At 43.1% G+C, this 23,494-nt stretch overlaps 1 protein-coding gene across 8 annotated transcripts in view; it reads left to right on the plus strand.

Moving 5' to 3' along the window:
- grid2ipb (glutamate receptor, ionotropic, delta 2 (Grid2) interacting protein, b) overlaps nt 1-23,494 on the plus strand; it is a 44,297-nt gene that overhangs the window by 13,966 nt on the left and 6,837 nt on the right. For 4 of the 8 annotated variants that reach the window (XM_085169431.1, XM_085169426.1, XM_085169429.1 and 1 more), the window contains 16 exons: nt 4,622-4,903; nt 7,720-7,805; nt 9,382-9,451; nt 12,797-12,949; nt 13,082-13,237; nt 13,704-13,855; nt 13,988-14,122; nt 15,182-15,267; nt 15,515-15,638; nt 16,124-16,425; nt 17,246-17,290; nt 18,319-19,065; nt 20,793-20,945; nt 21,346-21,433; nt 21,879-21,968; nt 23,214-23,410. In XM_085169431.1, coding sequence (XP_085025557.1) covers nt 4,622-4,903; nt 7,720-7,805; nt 9,382-9,451; nt 12,797-12,949; nt 13,082-13,237; nt 13,704-13,855; nt 13,988-14,122; nt 15,182-15,267; nt 15,515-15,638; nt 16,124-16,425; nt 17,246-17,290; nt 18,319-19,065; nt 20,793-20,945; nt 21,346-21,433; nt 21,879-21,968; nt 23,214-23,410 — 2,866 coding nt within the window. The remainder of the gene's footprint in view (nt 1-4,621; nt 4,904-7,719; nt 7,806-9,381; nt 9,452-12,796; nt 12,950-13,081; nt 13,238-13,703; nt 13,856-13,987; nt 14,123-15,181; nt 15,268-15,514; nt 15,639-16,123; nt 16,426-17,245; nt 17,291-18,318; nt 19,066-20,792; nt 20,946-21,345; nt 21,434-21,878; nt 21,969-23,213; nt 23,411-23,494) is intronic. The other 4 variants (XM_085169427.1, XM_085169432.1, XM_085169428.1 and 1 more) reach the window with 3 other exon arrangements.

Below are 23,494 nucleotides of genomic sequence, written 5' to 3' on the forward strand. Positions count from 1 at the left end.
TCAGAATTGTTGCTGCAGCTTAATTAGCTCCGCATGGACAAGAACAGCGGTAGCTGTTGTTCCTCCCTCCTTTCTGTTTGCGCGATCGTGGTTAATTGCTTGACTGGTGCTGTTTTTCACCGACCCTGCGCCCTGTCTGCTAATGACTGATTCATCTGATCAGCAGATAAGCGGCAGCAGACAGTCAGAGCATAACAGGCTGGTGTAGGTGGGAATCAAAATGGCTGTTTGTGCAAATATGTGTCCGGCCTCAGCTCACTGATCCAACAATGTTAACTTCAAATGTTTTTGGTGCTCTTTGAATTTTCTACATGTCCTTCACATGTGGTCCTTGAGAAGTAGAGAAAAAGCGTAGTGTTAATAGACTTTATACAGCATGCATTGTTTTCAGGATGTGTAGGCTGCTGCCTTCTTATGGCAGTATGTGCTTGTGCTAATAAATTCTCAGAGGTGGGGTGATTTCTTTTGGGGGTTTTTCCAGTTCTCACCGCTCATGAGCTGGTTTGGTGTACTGAAAGGAGTAGCTCCACAGTGTAGTGGTTTACACACTCACCTAACAAATGATATATTCCTGCCAGTGGTGGGAGACAAAAGTCCCCTGGGAGTTGCGTAAGGAAGGGCATCAGCTTAAAACAATCTGCCAAATCAAAAAGGCAGAGCCTATCTGCTGTGACAACCTCCTGTGACAACCTGAAAGTAGCCTTAGCATACTTATGGAATTAGATCTCCTCGAATTCATGTGGGGATAAATAACTGTCTATATAGACAAACAGGCAGACTCTATACAAGGACTTGAGGGATCATCTACTAAAAAAAGCTACCCCATTTCCTACATTTCAGTTTTCTGCCCCTCGTAAAGAAAAAGCTGAAGGAACTTTTGTGGTCACAACTACAAACGTATGTATCTGTGATGACCACCATATTAAGAATATCCAATCTAACTGACATAGGTGTGAATGATTGTGTGTCTCTGCGTTAGCCCTGTGACAGACTGGCAATCTGCCCAGGGTGTACCCCACCTCTCGCCCTAAATATATGAGCATGTAATTATCTAATAATGAAAAAAAATAAGGAAATGAGTAGAAAATCACTTTAAATGAGTGGACGGTGCTATGCGAGCTGTTTCTCCCACTGTGTTCAGTATGTAATCTAAGCTCAACTGCTGTTATAAGGTAGAAATGATCGGAATAACCACATAAACATGGGAGGGGGGTTCCTGTTACTCCAATTTTCTTGGATATTTTGTTTACTTTGTATACCTAATATTAAGATTATTGACTTTTCCAACTGTTTTTTATTTCGGAGCTATGCATATCTTAAAACCTGATGATCAGTCATTTAATGTTAGATCATCTACATTTAAGAAATATAGTTCTAGAAAGTGTGTGTGCGTGTATGTGTGTGTGGGTGGCTGTCTTGTCTCCTGGCAGCAGTTCTAATCTTTTGAATGAATGGTTGTTTTCTGCTGTGTGTGTGTGTGTGTGTGTGTGTGTGTGTGTGTGTGTGTGTGTGTGTGTGTGTGTGTTTGCTGGTGAGTGGGGACTTGTTTTGTTTTGTCTCTTAGTCACTGCTATTGTTTGCAGCGCTCCATAAGAAACAGCATGTACAGTTCACTCTTATCCCCCTCTTTGATATTTAGTTTGTTCCCAGTCTGCTTAGAAAGACGAGCAAGAGAACCTCTACATGTTTTCGGTACCAGCGAAAAGTATCTGTAACGCTGTGTAGCAAAAATTGTCAAATTCTTACAAACTTGTAAAAAAGAAAAAAAAAAAAAAAAAGAACACAAACCCCGAAAGAAACACCTGAATAATTCAGGTGAGACTTCTGAGAATGTGATGTGGTTACATAAGAACAAAATTGACTTGGTTTGAATCAATCCACTCATTGTGTTTGGAGTGAAGAGAAGGGTGAATGTGACCCCAAGAACAGCATCCCTACTGTCATGGTGGTGGAAGCTTTGTGCTCTGAGAATGTTTTTCTGCCAAAGCTACACAATGACTGTATCGCTCAATCCGGTCGTTAAGTGATGACGTGACGAATCCTACTTCCGGGCCTAAAGTAGTCTGCGTTTAATATGGCTTTTGTGTTGTTAACATGTTTAATGTTTTGTATTTTCTTCTATTTAATCTCAAAAAGCTCCTAAAACAGTCAGTGATCACTGTTGACCTCCCTCCGCTTTTATTACCGCTAATCATTTATTTAAGCTCAGTTTTTAAAACCTTAGGATGTAACTACAGCCCAGCCCATGCAGCAGTATATGAATGACTAACCTCGTATTGTGGATGGATTATCTCAGTTGTTCTCCTGGCTGAAGTTTGGTCCTTTTACAGCATCATGCCATGCGATTACATTTGTTCCTGACCACCGAGAACACTCACGTTAACTTTTATCGAGTGGAAAAAAAGTTAGCTTGTTTATATTATGCTAACATAGCTGTGTTGCTAGCAGTCACGTAGCACATCATTATATACCAGCTAGCCAAACTTCAGTAACCCTACAAACGTCACTGCTGTTTAGTTTTCTGTCTTCATTTATGTTGGAAGTGATAACAGAGCTGTGCGTTTTAATTTGTTTCCAAAACCCCGCAGTCAGGACATGCTATATTGTATTTAGACAGAAGCTAGCGAGCTAACGTCCTGCTAACTTCTAACTCCGTTAAATGTCATAAATTCCATTTTCATGGATGCCTGGATGTTAAACTCAATTGTTACACCTGGTAGAGCAGAACGCTAATCATTTTATTAAAGATGAAAGACTTTAGACAGTTTTTCAACTCTCAGTAATGCCATAGTGATCGTTTGATATATGGACCTGCAGCGGAGTTTAGGCCCAGACACGGCTAGTGACGTCAGACTTAACGACCGGATTGGAAAGATGGACAAATCTTGGACAAGAATCTCCTTCACTCAGCCGGGGCCCGACAAACGCATCATGGGCAGGTCTTCCAGTAGGACACTGATCCAAAGCATATGCCAAGACAACAAAGGAGTCCCTTGAGAAGAACAAGCACATCATAGTCTCGAGGTGGAGTAGCATTAAGAATTTGGAGAAGATCAGGAAAGAGGAGATCTGAAAACTCAGCTCAAACCTAGCAATAGCTATAAGAAATATCTAAAAGCTGTGCTTGCTAAGGATGGTTACTCCACCAAGTAACAAATGTGATCAAATACTTATACCTCATTAAATGCACATTAATTCATAAGTGTTACACAATGTTTATTTCTATCATTGTGTGTGGGTAATGTAGCTTTCGATATTAACCCTCTGAGGTATCGGTCGTCATAGATCATAAACCTAGAGAAAGGCAAAACCTAACTCTTTGGGGGGAGAAAAACAGATGTATAGTTTTAGATTATTTTCTTTGTTCTGGGAGAATAATACCATTAAAAAAAATCTCAATTCTGATTGGCTAGGATTAAGGCTAGGGTTAAATAAAAAAACATTCCATTGTTAGATACATTGTTTGTAAGCGGTTAAAATAATGAATTCATCCCCACTGGATTGTTGCAATGTGTCTTATTGTTTTCACAGCATAAACCAGATAAATGCTCCCACTCTCGATGTCAGCTGCATGTCCCACCCCTCCATCTGACAAGCCAGCACGGCTACTGTTTGAAACCCTTCAGCACCCCAGCAACCAACTGTAGGCTCCACAGGGGATAATTACTCATCACTCATGAGTGATGACGACTAACCCTACCAATGTTCAGCTGCTATAACATATAGTCACTGTGACTGCTTATGTTTAAAATGTTATATTACAAGCATAACATTTCAAGTGTTTGACTTTTCTCAAAGTAAGACTTCAGGAAAATAACTTTTATCGATGTCATAGCTGTATATTGATATTTAAATGAAAACAGTAGGTGTTTAGTAGGAAATCACATTGGATTACAAAATAAAAAAACATTGTGATTCCATACAGTTTAACTCAGTGTTTCACTGTAATTGATGCCCCTGCCCCTATTTTATCCCAGTGCGTTACACTTTGAGTTTCCTTGTCAGGGCCTAGGTGGATGAAATGACAGCTTCCTGCCTCAGTTGTAGGTGATGTGTAGACGGAAGTGTAGGAAAGACCGAGAATCGGTTGCTGTATAGAGAGAGAGAGAGAGGAGAAATCCCTTGCTCACTCACTCCCACACCTTTTTCTCATGCTGTATTCTGGCTCTGGTACCCCTGCTGCAGCAGTAAGACTCCAGCAAGCAGTGAGTGACGCCACGATTTCTTCACCGTCTATTTCCTCAGAGAACAATTGCATCAAATTCAACTTCTTTTCTTTTTCAGTCAGGGGAAAGACTCTCCATCAGTCAAAATCTTTTCATCTTTTCTTCAGATCTGAGACATGAAGGAAGCCTGTTGAGCCGAATCTGTGCCGACTAGGACTGTGAACATTTTCTCAGTAGAGTTTGAAGTATATCATAACTTTTAATCTCTTCCAACACTGGCTGTCATCGCTCTCAGAGTCGTGATTGTGGAATTTGTGTCTTTAAAATGGATCGAGGTGGATCTGTGATGTAGATCCATCCTCTACCCATCTCATTGCTTTTCGTAGAGGAACTCTTATGGAAAAACAGTTAACACCAACCAATTTGTTTTCCTCATATGCTGCCATGTTGGCCAGAATCTTCATTCCCAAGAAGCACCGGCAACGCTTCGACGACACCGTCTCCCAGAACGTGATCAACCGACTCTGCCGCAGCAAGAGCATCAGCGAGCCGCATGGCAGAATCCGTCGCAGTCGGAGCGAGGATCACTCCGACCGCCACCGCGGGTCCAAACGGGCCAGCTCAGTGCCAAGGGATGGAGGAGAGCCCGGAGGGAGGGGAGAAGCGGAGAGAGACAGGGGCTTAAGGAAGTCCGTCTCAGGGATACCCGTGCATCCCCCTATTGGACCCAATCAGAGGTATGCACACATATCAAACACAGCAGGTTTCATGAGTCCTTTCGCTCGGTTTTAAGTGTTGTTAACTGTTAATTCATAATTCAAGAGCCGAGAAGTCCCTTTCAGGGACTGCTTTATCTGTTATCGTGTGCTAAAACTCCTCTTCCTCAGAGTTTTATAAAGCTGCACTTAGAGCAAGTCTGTGCATGCACGAAGATGTTCACACACAGCTGCGTATTTGTTTCATTTAACAAAACATCACATTGTAACCATCTTCTACCATCTTCTTGGTTGTTTCTTGGCAACCATCCTACATGGGGTAGACTCCCCCCCTGACCATTTGACACTTTTTCTCCACCCACTAACACACTTGATTACACGACTGTCCAGTTAATAACACCACAGTGGACGTGGTGCAGCACAGGACTGTGGCAGTAAATCTCCATAGCGAGCTAACTAATAAAATCCTGGGGTCTTTGAGTATTCAGCAACAGGAGGTCTTAAAAAACATGTGGCCCTTTATGTCAAGTGTGATCATACAGGCCGGGCACAAGGCAGCAGGAGGTGAGCTGATTATGTTAAAGGGGCATCATGTGTCAGTAAGAAGTCGCGCTGCATTGCTGCTGCCTTCAATGCACTGAGTAAACCCAAAAGACTGTTGTGTAACACTGTTGTGTCTCCACAGTAACTGGAAATATGCATAGAGCAGTGAGAGAGAGCGAGAGACAGAGCTAGAGGTGGGAACAGAGAGATAGATATAGATATCAACAGAAAAAGAGACGAACAGAAGTAAGGAGTAAACAGATGTAGAGATGGAGATCGATGGCAATGAGAATAGAGAGATGGGGAATACAGGTAAACGGAGTGATAAAGAGTGATATGAGGTGATGATATAGATGCAGTCTATATATTTATATCTAGATGAAATAATATATATACAGAAGGAAATAAATATAGATAAAACATATAGGAACGAGAGAATTCAAGAGACTGCATAACTCTGTAACAGCTGAAAATCTGCATAAATTAAAGTGAGCCTCTGAATCCAAGAGATTATTTAGGTTTGTCCTGACATCATCAGGACAATGTCCCCCAGTTTTCCCCATTTCCAGTTATCTGGCAATACTAAGGAGTTGTCAAAAAACCCCTCCAAAAACACCCGATTTTGGATTTGGATCTAGATAGACTGTGAAAGTTAGTTGCTTCTAAGTTGTGCCAAACTGTCCATAACTTCATTAGTAATCCTGCCAGACAAACAAACCGACCACAAAAGCCGATTGGCAGAGGTGAAGAAACAGTGACAGACAGATGGCTGAAGGCAGGGAGATAGAAATAGACCGAGAAACATGGTGACATTTAGGTAGAGAGATGGAGAAAGAGATCGATAGACCAGTGGGATACAGGTGGAGAGAGATGTCAACATAACATTTCGGGTAAATCCACCCCCAGATGTGTTGTTGTACAAAATGTTCTACTGACTATTGATACACAAAATCAAGCACTATAGGGTGGTAGCTGTCTGTATAGTGTGTGTACAATGTGACGGTTGTTGATGTACCAGCAGACTGACTGATACCTTTTCAGAGTGCATTCAGCTGAGGTCATGTGAAATTATATATAAGTGTATGAAGCTCTGCTGGTGTAACCCGGAGGGAATGAGGAGAGGCCTCAAGCAGCCTGATAGTCACAGACACTTAGTTTGTCAAGTGTGCTCAGAGCTGATGCTGTGAGCTCTTCTTTTTTTTTCTATTCAGCCCTCAAACACACACAAATCCACATTCAGCACCCAGTGTGCCTTTCTGCATTTAGCTTGGCTTACATAAGAGCGTATAACCACGGCTATCAAAGAATAGGTTTGTCTCTTTTCTCTTGTTGTCTTTTTCGCCTTCCTCCTGTTTATATACCAAAGCAGTGTTGCCTTTAGTTATCTCCATGGCAACGCTCCACGGATAGACTGAACGAGCCTCATCTTTGATACACCGGGAGGTTTTCCGACGCGTATTCTTCCGACTGGGGTGAATGAGAGAGAGGAGCCCCACATTCAGCAAAATGTCAGAGCTATTCTGAACATGTCCCAAATTTTTTTATTCAAGCCGGAAACAAAAAACAACGTCTGGCATTCAAGCAGGACTGATTTGGGTTACGTTAGAAAAATGTCAGCTTGGATCGCAGCAAACAGAGGGTCACGTCTGTGCTTGTTCAGACTCCCACTTACAGGAAGTGACAAAAGCAAAAACGAAGCGCAGGCAGGATTGTAAACAACAGCGAGTGAGTGCTCACTCCGGGGACAGCTGGGCTTCCCATTCATTCATTCACAGCCATCAATGCTGTTAAATGACGTCACGAGCAACACTGAGGTTTTGTTTGACTGATCACTTTTACAAATTCCACACATTTTCCACTTCCAGCTTTTTCTTCCTTTGTTTGCGTTTTAGACTGTTCACATTTTGACTAAATGGGTGATGAGTGAATCAAAAAAGCCCAAAAAATAAATTACAGGTTTTGGTTACTGCTCAAATTGAAAGTTTTTAAGTCGGTTAAAGGTGCTGCTTTTGGAGGATGGATTGACGCAAGCACAAGAAATTCAAAAATGTGATTCAGCAGAGAGCGTCGGCTGAAAGTGTTCAGAACAAAGGAAAAATGCTTTGCACATAAATGCCATGAATGCGCTCTGCTTCATGTAGAGTTTGTGTCACCCTCTTTGAAAGTTGAAGGCCAGTAGACAGGCACAAAGCTTTTCGTTGTTAGAAACATTTAGTCGCGAAGGTTTTTCAGAGAGCTCTAAATCCGAATGAATGAACTGCTCATCTCACTTCCTGCCTGCATCCCTTCCTCAGGATCATCCGTGTCTACAGGGGGAAGAAGCACTTTGGCTTCACGCTGCGGGGTCACGCTCCCGTCTGCATCGACTCCGTCATCCCAGGTACTGCTTCTATAATAAAACCAAGTACAGTGCAGTCCTGACTGACGCCTCCTCTCTTTGTGTGGCGGCTTTTCACTCGTGCGCCGTTCCGTGTTGTGGGCGGTGAGGGGGGCAGATGTATTTTACGCGGGTGGGGCTGTTGTGGTGCCAGCCGCTCGGGGCCGAAGGTGATCAGGAGGCGTTTGTGTGTGTGTGTGTGAGACTGTGAGTGTTGCCGGAAGTGGACTTATCTGACTCACTAGTGAAATGCTAACAGGTTGTGCTGTGCGGCAGCAGGTACACCTGTGGTCAGTCAGTGCCGCACAGATGTACTTTATATTCTGTTTATTGCTCTTCCTGTGCAGTTTAACTGGTCATAGGGTGGAAGAGTAAATCCTTTGTACATCAAGTCATACTGCAAATATATTAGTGTCATATACTTACAATGAAGGGCACTCAAATGCTTCTGGGACTGAGGACAAGACAAAACAGCTTGCTGTGGTAATCATGTCTTCTGGAGCTTACTTACCAACAGGTTTCATCGTTAATATTTAAGCCATGCAGAAAATGTCATCTTAGAGCTGTCAGCTTGGGGTTTTGTGGGCAGTTAAATGCCTGGTAGCAATCTAGCCAGCCTAGCTGTTGATCTCCTTGTCTAACTCTGGCCAAACATGCAATTAGGCTGATTTCCCATTTGTTTTTTTTCTTATTGTCGACTATTTCTACAAGCAGCCATTGTTTAATATGTTTTTCCTTTATAGACTTGCATCAACATATAGGGTGACTATAAGGCCATACTGAACGACTCTCACAGGCGGTTTTTGCTTGTTTTATTAAAGCTAGCTTTTAAATCTAATTTCCACTTAGAGCTTATGTGAAATATTCATAATTACTTTCTTAAGTTTCCCGCAGTAAAAGGTTATTTAATTCACAGTTATTGCTTTTTGAAGCAAAACTAGCAGACAAGGAGGCTGTGAAGCTACTGCTGAGGGAATTTGCCAGGTTCCTTGGTGAGGAAGGCGGTGTGCGTGTGCGTTGTGTGTGTGTTTGACGATGACGGCACTGCTCCCGCCCACCATCATCCCCCACCAACATGTGCTGAAACAGCCAGAGCGGACTGACTCAGTGGGCCCTTGTGGAGGTGGGTGGCATAGTTCTCATCGTGATCTGACCACAGATTCTTTGCCGATAGCCCGGAAGCCACAACCCCGTTTCCCCATTAAGACTTTACTGCATCCAAACTTTGGGTTAAAAAAGAACAAGGAAAAAAAACAAATGACATGACAGCTCCTCATCCGCAGTGTGCTGACAGATGAGGAGGCGATGGGTACAGTGCAGTCAGAACTTATTCTGCCAGGGATTGTTTTGACAGCACTGTTTCCTTACGTAATAAGATTTAGCATGGAGCTCATCTTGTTTGTTGATGGGCTTTGTTGGATCTCATACACAGATTGACAGCATCACATTAGTCACCATCTCTCCCCCCGTTGTGCCCGTCTGTTCTGTGCACCTCGTTAGCTGGAAGGATTGGTTTCAGGGGGTTTTGTTCAGTCTCTGATTGATGTTTGATTTTCTGCCATCTTTGTCGACCTCTCAGATAGTCCTGCAGAGGAATGTGGACTGAAACCAGGCGACCGTATCCTCTTTCTCAACGGACTGGACATGAGGTTTGTCTTTAATGGAAATTATTGTTAGCAGCAGTAGTAGTTTGTAGTATTTTGCCTTTCCCTGCTGCCCGAGTTCTTGACCTTACACAGTATATTTAGACATCAGCACTTGTTTTTCTCCAGCAGAAGCCATCTGCTGCCATTTATTCTGCCTCAGTATGAAAAACAGCTCTCACTGAGCCAGATAATCCATCACAAACACATAACCCTTCTGATTTTTTTCTGACGTAGATTCTCCTCGATATTTTCACAAGCACATGACGCTTCTATTTTTTTTCTGAACACTCTCCTTCGTAGTTTCTGTGCTGAATTTTATGAGATTTTCATCATAGAAACAGTTTGTGGACTGTGTCTTCAGCTGTGCACCGCAAGACCATAGGTTTTAGTAACTGTTCATCACTACCCAAACAAATCTCACATTAAATACAAAACAATCTCAGAGCCTAACTTTAGACAGTTTTTTTTTTTTACTTTGATGCAAATCAACCAATAATCCAACATATGTATATCAAAGAAAACACAAAAAGCCCTAGACATGCTTGAGTGCTGTCTGTAAGAGAACAGTGTTTATTGCTTTCAGCTGTTTACAGGATTTCTTCCTCTGATTTTATACCTGGAGTTTCATAAAATGATCTAAAGCAGCAGGACCCATATGAGTATCCCCACACTGAGGGAGTTGCCTGCATTTTTACATATTGCACAGCAGCACTAACTTTATTGATCAGTCAACACAAGATAAGACGAGTCAAGACCTTACAGGAAATCTTTAATTTCTACAACTCACAGCACGAATGATGGTGTTACTGTTAAATTTGTTACACAGTGACCATTTTCGGGCTAAATTCTGTGTTAAGGGAATTTAAACGGGTGGATTTAGTGGCAGAAACACACACAGGCAGCTCGCGGTGAAGCAGATTTATTTACAGTGATAAGGGAATATTTACAAGGGAAGGGGCTATATACAGTGGCCAGGAAAATGTGCGAGGAGACAGAGCTGAGGGGATGAAACGGAGCCGAGGTATGCGGGAGGATAGACGGCGCACCGGAGCTACCTGAGGACGAGGGACAAAACAGAGTTAGGGGATAACGTCAAGAGTAAAACTGAGGCGGACGGGGAGAGTTGGAGAGCTTACTTGAAACACTGAAATACAGGTATGGCAGTGGTCACAGGCCGGCGCAAGGTAAGTCTCTGTCACAGATCCAAAGAGGGCCAGCACACAAAGAAACAGGCAGGCGAGCAGGCGGCGAGACAGGCTGGTGCAGAGGGAAAGCAGGCAGGAGACTAATCTTAAAACATGCAGCTCAGTAGCGCGGAACCAACAGATTAATCTTGCAAAACCACGTTACTACTTGTGGAAGCGACATTACTCCGACACCAGACGTCCGTCACTCAGCTCCATAAATGCTCCCACTGATGACGTCCGATGCGCCGCAGGTGCGCCGGAATGCCATCAAGCACCGCCCCGCCTACCTGTGTCTCGAAAAGGGAAACAAAAACCCAGGAACCACAACATGTATGCCCACCAACTCCTAATATTCTGGCATTAAGTTCAATGTCAGGACGTACAGCAGTGTTTTCGTTAGAGTCATTATTTAGTTCAGGGATGTGTACCATAACTATATCTGTTACTATATATCTCCTGTTACCTTTATATATGAGCAAAATTTTTAGTGTTTTGAAAAACCCACAAAGATACTTTTTTTTTTTTTACACCAGCACGTTTTATCAGTCCTCAGCAAAAGCCTTGAGTCAGTCCTCATTCTTTATATTTTGCTGCCAGTGAGCCCGACTTTTTTTGAAGTGGTCTTGGGGACTTTTTTCATGTTGAACCACTTAACACGGACCTATGAGTCATTCAAGCATTAAAAAAACATCTAACTGAAGGGATGAATCAGTGTTGTGTCTACACTTAACAGACGACTTAGCAAAGAATCCATTTTAAATTGTATCTTTAGATATTTTGTTACTAGCGGCCTGTTACAAAAACACAATGTCTAATCAGAAGGGTTCTCAGTGGAAAGGTGGCTGTCAAGAAGCCATTCTCAAGGAAGGGAAACAGGGAGAAAATGTGGAAGTATACCAAATTAGACAAGAACTGGTCTGAAAAGCAGTGGTCACAGGTCTGACTGAGTGATGTAATTTGACAGGTCTGAATCAGATTTTGTCCAATATGTACAGAGAATGTAAGAAGCAAGATGCTGGAGTGAATGTCTGTAGCCATCTGTAAAAAACAGTGGAGACTGTCATGTTTACAGCTACAGTTGGGGATCTAATAATGAGCACCGAAAAGTAAAGTCGGATTTTATTAAAAACGTGGTTATACCAAATATTGACTTTAAAGCTAATTAAAACTGTGCAAACAAAATGATGTACCTATTCACATTTTTTAAGCAAAATATGATAATATGACTGGTGGTTCAAGACTTTTGCACAGTACTCAGCTCTTTTTTTTATTGGATATTTGACAGTCAGATCACCACATTTTCAAGTAATTACATCTCCAGGAAAAATGGGTTTTTACAGCCCATCCTGAGGGGTATGTGAATGAAGCGCTCCTTCACATACCTTGACACGTGTGCAGGTGCCCTATCATGGGCTGATGAACGTGATCGCAGCCTTTATGCAAATACACTATACCAAGCAATACATCAGACAGTATTTCCATGTGAGGAAACGGCACTACTTATCCTGCCACCCTGATAACCATGTGAAAGAAGAGTCACAGCGCATCTCCCAGGCTGCTTGATGTATTCATTTGATTGGCAATGTATAATTTCGCTGCTCTCCCTGATAACATGCTGCTGCAGCCGTAGGAGGTGATCAGGAAAACAGTGGGAGGTGCTCGCCAGCAAGAAGGAGGAAAAGAAAGTACAAGAGATTTGGACGTTACAGTCTAGTGTTTACAAAGCGTCTGTAACAATGTGGAAAATGATATATTTGTTATAATGATGGAAACTTTGCAGTACGTGATTACCAGGGCTTATATTTGGATTCATAGTGTCTGTGTACATCACATAAAGAACAAGATGCTCTCACATATTGTACCAAAATATAGAAGTAAGTGTGGGAAGCTTCTCGTGGCTTGCAAGGTGTCTTAGAGCAGCAGCAGTGTTTCTGGGCAGACTGAAACAAATTGTTTTTTATTATATAATCCTGTTAAATGTAGTTTTTATGTATGTCTGCTTACATAATTTTTCAATCATGGCTGTAAAATGATCATTTCTGTGTCTTATCTTAGTATTACATAATAACGCAGTGATTCTGCTGGTTTGTGCACATTGCTTCAGTCCTTCTATTATACAGCTAACAGCCATCGTCTCTCCTTTTTGTTCCCCTTGCTTTAGAAACTGCTCCCATGAGAAGGTGGTGTCTATGCTGCAGGGCAGCGGAGCCGTGCCCACTCTCGTGGTGGAGGAGGGTCCATCTGACTTTTCTTCAGACCAAACAGATGCAGATGAATCCTCTAGTCTGGCCCCCACCACATTGCCACGTTCTAGGTTAGCACGCCAAAAATCTCACACTAGACCTAGCCTGTAGCAGTGTATTCGTTTTGAATGAAGGAGAAGGATTAGTTCAGTCAGTAGGAATGGGAAAATTAATGTTCGATTTCCTCCATACATGCTGTCCAGGTCTCCTGGTCTCAGTTCTCTGCAGTGGGTTGCAGAGATTCTTCCACCGAGCATCAAAGTCCACGGGCGGACTTTCAGCCAGCAGCTGGAGCACCTGCTGACCATCCAGGAGAGATACAGTGTCTGCAAAGCTTTAGAGACGTTCTTCCAGCACAGGTCAGTGAGCGAAGGGACAGGGAGCAGAGGGTTACAGGGTTACAGAGGAATCTGTTAGCAAACGAAGACATGGATTATTGAGCAAATGAAGGGTTAGCAGCGGAAGCAGGAAGCTACAGCTTAAGTTAGGTTCTGATATTATTTCCTATATAGGATGAAGGGATCGAGAAAGGCGGGATGATGAATTAGCTCAGCAGATGATGCAAACATGTGAGGCAGCAGGATTAAAATATCACTGTTATTCAACTGTATATGCATACAGCGTACACCCAACAACATAAATCATACCATAAGTGACATCTTTGTTATCCTCCCACCCTTTTCATTGCTCTCTCCCAGCATCTCTTTCTCAGCTTTACATGGTACAAAGAATATAAAATAAACCCTTGCACCGAATGATAGTCAGCCATAAGCAGGAATTATATAAAGAAGGCAGTGAGTGGATATGGAGCACGTGTGTTTGCAGGAACGTGGACACCCTGATCGTGGACGTGTTTCCAGTGTTGGACACTCCAGCCAAGCAGCTGATCTGGAAGTTCATCTACCAGCTGCTGACCTACGATGAACAGGAGCGCTGCCAGGGCAAGCTGTCTCGTTTCCTTGGCTACAAGAGCAACGGTGAGGCATGAAACGAATGAGAAGTTGAATTGGATTTTTATCGTGATGTACTATCGATGTTTATCGTGCTTTTTATATAAATAGCAAAATAGAGCCAATCTGACCCTGTGTGTATGTGTGTGTGTTTTGCAGCATTATTAGAGCCTGACAACGGTCCAGAGCACCACCGGCGCAGCAGCTCCATGCGGGTGACGGGGTCGTCGTACCGCAACAATGTCCGAGAGAGGAGCTCCGATGACTGCATCATCGGGACTCACCTAGGAATGGGTACGCTTATGCACGGCAACGTCCCAGTGGGATAAACACGTTGAATGAGAGCCTGTTGTCCTTTAGCACAAAATCATTATAATTCCAGAAATTGTTCAGCTGGGTTTGATTCAAAGGTTTTAAAAAGCCTTCGAGCTCCATCCTGCAACACATCTGCTACAATATAACCACTTTAAGCAATTTATCTTGTCGTCGGGCAACCTTTCTTTGATGTAAAAGCTTTAATAAGCCACTGTAGGCTACAGCGCAAAGACAGCTGGAAGACAAAGTTAGCAATTAAAGGTAGAGCCGGTGAAGATTTAGCTGATGAAGATGAAGATTTTTTTCCCTCGGGAGGCAAAAAAAAGAGAGACTTGAGCGGGAACGTGGCTTCGTCACTGCTGGATGAACTGAAATGGTGTCGTAACAAGGTTGTTTGCCCCAGGTGACCAACACAGAATGTTAATGCCGCTTTAACGAAATCTGTAAAGCAAGAGGGATTTAAATGGGGTTGTTATTGCTAATAAGCTGTGTGCTTATTTAAATCTGCTTATAAGTAATTCAGTGTTCCCATCGTTATAACACAACTCATACAAGAGAAATCGACGATGAGACAGTAAATGGGGATTCCTGATGAAGTTACTGTACTATTCACGCGCCGCTACCTAAATTCCCATTGAGCCAGGTATTATCAGAGATAAGTAATGAGGCTTTATTTGCAGTGGCCAAGTCCCAGGTGGGAATGTGTGTAAGTGTTTGAGCTCACATAGGACTCCTACTAACAAAAAAAAAAAAAGTCATCACCAGGTCATACATTACATCCATTTCTCAGCATCCGTTTGCTTTTAAAAACTTCCCCAAGCTCTCAGTTTGAAACAGTGTTTATTTCCTGGCTGTTTCAGGCTTCAGGTACTTTACTTTTTCCCCAGTTTTCCATTACCATCGCTAACCCCCGTTGCGGGACCTGAGCTTTTTTTGCTCCTTCTGCGCTGTTCTGCTCTGCTTCATCCGCTCTCCTCCCAGGCTGGAGGTGGATGGTGGATGAACACGTGTCACTGTTCATGCTTTATTGTGCTTTAGGAATTCATATCGATGAATCCGGGAGCCCGGAGGAGAGGCAGTCAGGAGATGGAACCTCCTTCCCCGAGTCCCCTGACCTCAATCATGTAGGTATACCCGCAGCTTTCCCGCGCCTAGCTCCTCACCGACTGGCATTTACGGAACGCTAGCTATGATCTCTGTGCTCTCTGGTCTCACTTGATTTGAAGGTTTGCTGATCATTACTATTACTTTGATAATTGGTCAGATGTGAGTCTGCAGCTTAACAGAAAAAATACTAATAAGCAGCAGACCTTCAAAGAAAATGTGCCCAGTAATAATGTGCTAATGAGATGATCATGCCTTCATCTGTAGATGACAGGTGTGTATACGGAGCTGGAGAACGTGTACGCAGGAAAGAGTGTGCCTCCACTGCAGTGCGGCTCCTCACCAGAGCCCGAGAGCCCTCTCTCTCCCCTCACACTCCCCACCCTCACAGGTATTCTGGGTTCCTAAAAACTCACCGCATCCACACGCTTTCAGATACATGCTTTCATCTTGCTGTTTTAAGCCACCAGGGTCCCATATTCGCATAATGAACAGATAAAATGACATGCGAAGTGATAGAAGCCGATCAGTTTTGGGCCTTGGTGGCACGTGACTGATGCCATGTTTACATCATGATGAGATTTGGGGGGTTGTGGTGGACGATGTGTCCTTATAGGTGGCAAACAAGCAGAATTGCTGCTAAGTGATGCTTTTTTTTTGCCAGTCTGATGTGAACATGGCATGGCAACCACTCAAACACACAAGCTTTCAGTTTATTTTTTTAATTTATTTTGCAATGGTTACCTCTCAGAAGAAATAATCCTCCTGGTGACTACATGGTCTAGAATGTCAGATATTTACTAAGAGGAAAGATTCTCACGTCAAGGTGGCCTAAATATAAATCGAGGCCATCGTTTTTAATGTGCGTCTCTACAGGTAATCGTAAATCTGGCCTGTCCCTGTCTTGGAAGGAGCCTCTTCCCACTCCCGTGTATGAAATCCACCATCAAAGCAGCATAGACTCCAACCCTTATGTCAGTCTGGAGAGCCCCCCGGCCTCCCCTCATCACTCAGACAGCGGCCACAACGTGCTGACCCACCGCAAAAAACTGTTCACCTTCTCCCGGCCGCCACGCAGCCGAGACACAGACAAGTTCCTGGACTCTCTGAGCGAGCAGCTGGGCCACCGGGTCACTCTGGTGGATGACTTCGTGCCCGGGGAGAACGACTACGAGGAGGTGAGGAAGAAAAACAGGCCACGATCTTAGAGCGTTATTGTTTCTTAAGACGTGATTTTCAGTTATTCCACCACTGAACTGCCAGCTGTGAGAGGCAGAACTATGCTACAAGTGTTTTACCATTACTTGGAGCTTTTTGGAGCAGGAGCAGAAAAAGTGGAACGCTCTCATTGTTGAGCCCTGACCCCTAACCCACAGTGGATTTTAAACCAGACTTGTCTAACAATTTTTGGACCTAACCTTAAGAGTGAGTGACTTACTATTCAGCCTACAGCAGCCTATGCAGAAGGAGCTAGCTTCTGTAATGTTTACATTCTACAAATATAAAATCTCCATTGATTAAACCTTCAGACTCTTATAGGTGCTGGTTCAGTGAGAGGAATAACTGGAAGCCGTGCCTGCAATTAATCTGCGTTATTGTCTATATTTCACATTTAAAGCTGCTACATTCATTACTTTTAAATTACAAATGAGTTTAAATTTCAATGCAGAGTGCGAGTAATGCTGTAATAAAAGCTAATGCTGGTCATACTTTCACTTTCACTGCCACAATATTGATTGGGCCAGACGGGAAAATGTCATCCTGTCTGACTCAGTTGTACAGAATGTGCACCGCTGCGGCGTGGAAGCTGTTAGACCGCCGTGATCTCGATTTATATATTTAGCACGATAAGGCAAAAATCTGTTGTTTGTGCATTTGCTCCTTAATAAACAGTAAGCAAGTTGAACATTTAGAGAAGTATTAACGTTGTAGTGTTGCATGTTTACATTAGAGCACCTCTAATGTACGCTACAATGAACACTTGTGTCACACGAACAGATATATCAAGGTGGTTGTCATGGTTTCAGAAGAAGAGTTGTGCCTGTAAGTAAAATGATACTCAGTTATATCATAGAGTTTTATCTACATATTTCTGTTTAGTAATCTGTATTTAGAATAAGTACTGGGCTTTTTATAGCATTGTGTCGGTTCTTTTCCATTCACATTATGTTATATTATAATATATTGTATTGTTATTTTCATAGTTTTTATATAGAGGTTTGGAGATATTTAAGCGCATGGGTTTTAAATTCTGTACATCAGCACTTTGATTTGATGTTATTTTGTAGATATTTTCTATTCTAAAAGTCAAAGAGAGAAAAAAAAAGCAGAATTTCTGAACTTGCTATGAAGTGTGATAAATATATTTTGGGATTACACCTATAAAATAAAATCTCCTTTTTAAACAAGAAAACTTGAATTTGGCTAGTCACCCCTTCAAGATTGCACCTTTGTGCACCTCTGCATTGATTTTAGTGAACTAGTTAACTTTAACTTTATTTCTGGGGAAAAGATAGAGTTGCAGGGAGCCAGATCTGCATGGAGCTGAAATAGAAGTTTGTGTGAACAGTCTGATCTTCCTGAGCAAGCTTGGACTTTATGTACTGAAAACTGCTTTTTGGTTCGCTGGTGGTAGCCGGACACCCACCTCTCACCAGCACAGATGGTTCAGGACATTAAAGCTGGGTCAGTCTGACACAGATGTCGGCTTTTAGCGAACGTTTGTGGTCTAGATAGAAATCACAGATGAATGGGACATAAAATAGCAGCACTATTAGAAGTAGTCCAGAGGTGCACAAGGACAAATCTTTCTTTAAAATAAATTGTCAGAGTCCCAAAACATTCTGATTGCACCCCGTGTCGCTTTTTCTGTTCAAATATAAACAGGCAGTGAAGTAAGTTTCAGTACAACATTTCAAGCAAACGTCAAAGCCGTAATGAACCTAATAATAACCTAATTAGCTTGAATAGACTGGATTTTAAAACGTAGAAGCTGTTTATTAGCCGTTTACTAGACCATGTGGAGGTGAAGGTGGTTCTCGGGGCTGATGGTGCACTCCTCCTCCCTCCAGATGAGCTTCCAGGAGGACCAGGAAATCGGCTTCATGCCCCGGCAGCTCAGCAGCGGCAGCAGTGAGGATCACAGCAGCAGCGACGAGGCCTCCTCTCCCTGCTACTCCTCTGGATCCGAACCGATCCCACCACCTCCCACCCAAAGCCCCCCGCCTCCTCCGCCCTTGCAGGCTCTCATACCCCCTCCCATTCCGTTTACCGACCCTCTCCCACCAGTGCGCTTCTCACCCGAGCACGTGCCCCGCAGCCGGATGCCCTTCCAACCGCACCACCCCATCATCCCTCCTCCTCCACCCCCTCCAAGGACCATCCTGTCCAGCCGCTCTCCCCTACACAAAAAGCACCCGAGCAGAGACGAAAATGAGAAGACTCTCCAGCGCTTCCAACCCACCACCCGCCTCGGCCACACAACCCTGACCTCCACCAAAACCTTGCGCTCCCGCCCCACCTACCTCCCACGACAGTTCAGCCAGCCTCAGCCTATCCGCCAGCCCTCCCCGCAGCCCTCCCCGCAGCTGCTGAGGCCGAGCCAGCTCGTCCTGCAGAGGCACCACCAGCTCCACCACCAACACAGCTACCAGGGCCCACTGCCGCCGTCCCTCCAGGAGCACAGCCCATCCCAATGTCAGAGCCAGGGCCACGCGGGCTCCTCGCTGCTCTCGCAGCCTCCAACCTCTCACTCCTCCCTCCCCAGTCACATGAAGACCTTGGAAACCACAAGGCAGGAACACCACACATCCAAACAGGTAACATCTGTGTGAAAAAAAAAACAAACAAACCACTTTGTGGTTTGTTTGTTTTTTGTCTTGTTACTTGAAGTACAAATAAGACGTCAGCACACACAGAAACAGAAAATGAAAACACAAAGAGGTTCACTCCATCAGTGCTGCAACCAAGAGCGCTTAGCAACAGAGGTGCAAACTAGCACTTAAACACTCTGGTGCTAATCAACATTCTGCATAATTTGCCCCATTTTAACCTTTTAACATCGCTCATGTTTGCCAGCAGCCAGTTTCGGATTTGATGTCTGATCTATATGCAACTTTTTAAATCTATTTCATCCCCAAATGTGCCTTTTATGACAGAAGATCTATTAGGCCAAAATCCACTTAAGAGGCTTGATTTGAAAGTTAACGCCTTCAGTATGTTAAGTGTAGCCCAACCTTGACTCTGTGTGGTTTGACCTGTGGGACGTCAGAGGATAAGGAGAAATAAAAGGACTACATGAGCAGTCTGAGACTGTATTCTTCCACCAAAACCCCAAATTCCCCCAACACTGTTCGTGAATTGAACATGATTCCAGATTTCTTCCAGTTTTTCTATTTCAGTGTCATATAAGTGTAAAGATCCAGGATAAAGAATCTTTACACCATACTCTTCCAGTAATTCTCCTAACAAACAGACAAAAACACAGAGAAAATAAACAACTCACATGGCCTCTTTGGAAGAAGCTAATAAACTCTATGTTTCTTTTCATGCAGATCCATTTAAAACATGAACATCTGCTCAAAAATCAGTGTCCACTATTAAGTGGGATCACACATACAGTTGATTGTTTGGCTCAGATCTTAATTGGACTTTATTACTCGAGAACAGCACTCAGGCGCAGACTGTTTAACTCCTCTCTGGAGGGGAGAGGGAGGGGAAACAGGAGGACAAAGGAGGGGGGAACAACTAAGTTGTAGTGCCTCTTCACTTCACTGTGCAATTACCTTTTGTGCAATACTTTTTGTTAATAGTCAACGGTGCAATAGACTCCATACTTAAAATGTGCAATTCACTTGTATTTTTATTTTTATTCCTATTTATTCTATTTATCCCCTTTGTATATTTTATCTATATATGTCTTTGTATTTATATATGTGTATGTGTGTGTGTGTGTATGTATGTATGTGTATATATATATATATATATATATATATATATATATATATATAATATTCTGTAACTCTGTAACTTCTGTCGGTGCTGTGCTTTTTTGGAAACCAAATTTCCCAAAGGAACCCACCCGAGGGATTAATAAAGTTTTATCTTATCTTATCTTAGGCAGACCATCAACTTCATCCCGATAGGTCACATGATCTCATTGCAACCCACAGTTCAGCTGATATTCTCCTATAGACCTGAGTGGGAAATCTATTTATTTTGTTTTAATCTTCTTTATCCTGTCCACAGTGTGCTGTAAGCCACTTTGCAACCCATCTCAACCCCAGTACTTCCTGCCATGCTCTTTCTGACTTAACCTCATGCTCTGTCCCCGGTTTTGCTGTTGCTTTCCACGACAGACCCATACCCTAAATAACTAATAATAGCAGTAATAATTTCTTTGTCTGCAACTGCTAAAGAGTATACAAGAAACTTGTGAGGTCCATGCGCACAGTGGGAATATGATTCAGTAGTGAGAACTGCTGTCTTTGTGCTGAACTAGAACACTATGGCTTAAGTGTTAAGTAACTGTTTTTCCATCTTCAAGGCTCCACCACCACCTCCTCCACCATTACCTCCTCCTTGTGACCCACCTCCGCTGCCCAAGCTGGGCCAGAAAGCCTCAGACGCTAACCACATGAGTGTAAAGAGGCTCCGCTGGGAGCAGGTGGAGAACTCTGAGGGAACAATATGGGGTCAGGTGAGTGGTGATCTCCAGTTATCTTGCATTACCCTGTGGTTACAGGCTGTACGGATACGTATATGTATGGCTCTGTCAGTAAAAAAAGAAAACAACATGTGAATCTACCCACTCGGACTGTGAGTTTTCTCACTACTCCTACATATCTCCATCCATATTTCAAAAAACCTCCTTATGTGTCTCCGATGAGTCATCAAGGCAACAATGTTGCTTTTGTAAACAGAGGCTGTGCCAGACTTGATCTGCTTTTAGATGTTAAAACGTTGAGCCTTTTTGATCCCAGCATATAGTCCTATCAGACATGAATAAAATCTGAACACCATCCATAAAAGAAATAAGTTAAAAAAGCTGATTTTGACTGTGCCTTCGGAGAGTACAGTGTGTCCTTGTCTGTGTTTAGCTCGGGGAGGATTCGGAGTATGACAAGCTCACCGACATGGTGAAGCACTTAGACCTGGACCTGCACTTTGGGACTCAACGCAGATCCAGTGAGTGATTTTGTAACTTTGTCACGTCTTCATCAATTCATACACATCAAGTCATCTTAACCTCTTTGTGTCTAAAACGATACATTTGCATTGCATCTGAATATATGTGTGTCTTTACTGACGTCGCCTGTTGTGTTTGTACCTTCACAGTTATGTTCTCCATTGGAGCTGCTTCATTCACCTGCACCTCAAATCCATTCTCCATACGGCACCATATCCCCGTCTTGTTTTCTGTCATGATTATCAGTAATAACACAGATCTGCCTATGTAAAAAACAAACCACACAACTTGCTGTGACCAATTAAAAATCATTTTATTGGCCTCCAATGGCAGAGTGTGTTATTAACCCACCAACCCGCCACATTCAGCCTCTGTGACTTAGTTTGCATATTGACCCCTGGTGCCAGGAGAATGCATCCTTACACTGTTTGTTAAAATTATCAGTCTCTCCTCCAGAGCCAGCCTTCCAGCCAGAGAACTTAAAAAAGAAAGACGTGGTGGAGATTCTGTCTCATAAGAAAGCCTACAATGCCTGTGAGTGCCACACAAACACGACACAAGGGTCGAGGATCAAGGATGTGAGACTGCAGCGAAAATACCTTTTATAGTTACAGCTGGTTACAAAAACGTTGCACAAGTAGAAGACAAAGAACATCACTTAACGAAGGCCAAACATTTTCTGCGTCACTGATGTGGAAGAGGAATTATAGACACTATTTAGACAAGGTATCAAATCCACATTGGGCCCACAAGATAATATATAGCTGATAAACTTGATGAAAATTAACTGATAAACTGATTAACCCGATAAAAACATGTTAGCCTGAAGTAGCAACGCTGCATCGAAGGGCAGGGTTCAGGTGAGAGCGCACTCAGATATATATATTAGCATAACAAGGATAATAGAACAGAATCAACAGTTGAAAATTACCACTGACTCTGCAGCTGTTAAACTTCTGCTACTACTTATTCAGCTTCCCATGTGTGCTCTGTGCTTTTACCTGCTTGCATTTTCTTAAGTTGCATTTGACCTCTCAGGGCCACTGTAATGGATACAGTTACACTGTTCAAATAAATTAAAGGAACACTGGATGATCCAAGTGAGTTAAAGTTCAGGAATATCAGTTATAAACCATCATGAATCTATTTCACCTCGCTTGGTTGGAATAAAGGTGAAAACAGGTGCACTGCAGAAGTAACAGCGAGCTCACTCCCATAAAGAAAAGGGATTTGGCCACAGATCGTTGCTCTCTCCTTATACCTTCTGACTGATTTTTCTCTAGATTTGCTTTGTGCTAACTGGTACCAACAGGTCGTTCATGTTTCATTCACAAGGAAGAATGTTTCACTCTACAAGAAGAAAAAGACATGTATATTTATGTTCTTCCTAGATCGTGGATCAGATTTGGCCAAATTTGATCAAAGAATTACAAAGAGTCATCTTACGTCAGCGTAACAATGGAGGCCAGTGTAGCAATATAGCAAGACAATGAAAAGTCTAAAAATGATGCCTTGCTTCTCTGCAGTTATCCAGATTGGACTCTTTGGCACAGCAACTTCTGTCTTCTGTCACGGCACTGCTAATTCACTGTTAATTAGCGAGTTTATGATGTGACTCTGGGTTTCAGAGCTACATGTTACAGACACATGGTAATAAATGTGAGTGAAAGACAGGCAGATGAAGGGTTTGTCAGCAGAGCGGGAACACAGTGATCCTCTTTGGTACATAAATTCTCCACATTTTCCCCCGCCTACTCACCCTCCTCCTCCTCCCTGCAGCCATCCTCATCGCCCATCTGAAAATCTCCCCCGAAGAGCTGCGTCAGGTGTTGATGAACATGACCACCGACAGGCTGGAGCCGGCCCACATCAAGCAGCTGCTGCTGTATGCCCCAGACGAAGAAGAGGTGAAACAGTACGAACAGTTTGATCAGGATCCAGGCAAGCTGAGCGAGCCGGACCAGTTCATTTTCCAGGTGACTGTGGGGGAAAAATGTCAGAGATGATCAGAGATGTTTTAAAGAGTAAAACTAAATGATTTAAGATTGTCTGTGTTTCAG

Source organism: Neolamprologus multifasciatus, chromosome 8 (assembly GCF_963576455.1).
Source record: "Neolamprologus multifasciatus chromosome 8, fNeoMul1.2, whole genome shotgun sequence".
Classification (NCBI taxonomy): domain Eukaryota; kingdom Metazoa; phylum Chordata; class Actinopteri; order Cichliformes; family Cichlidae; genus Neolamprologus; species Neolamprologus multifasciatus.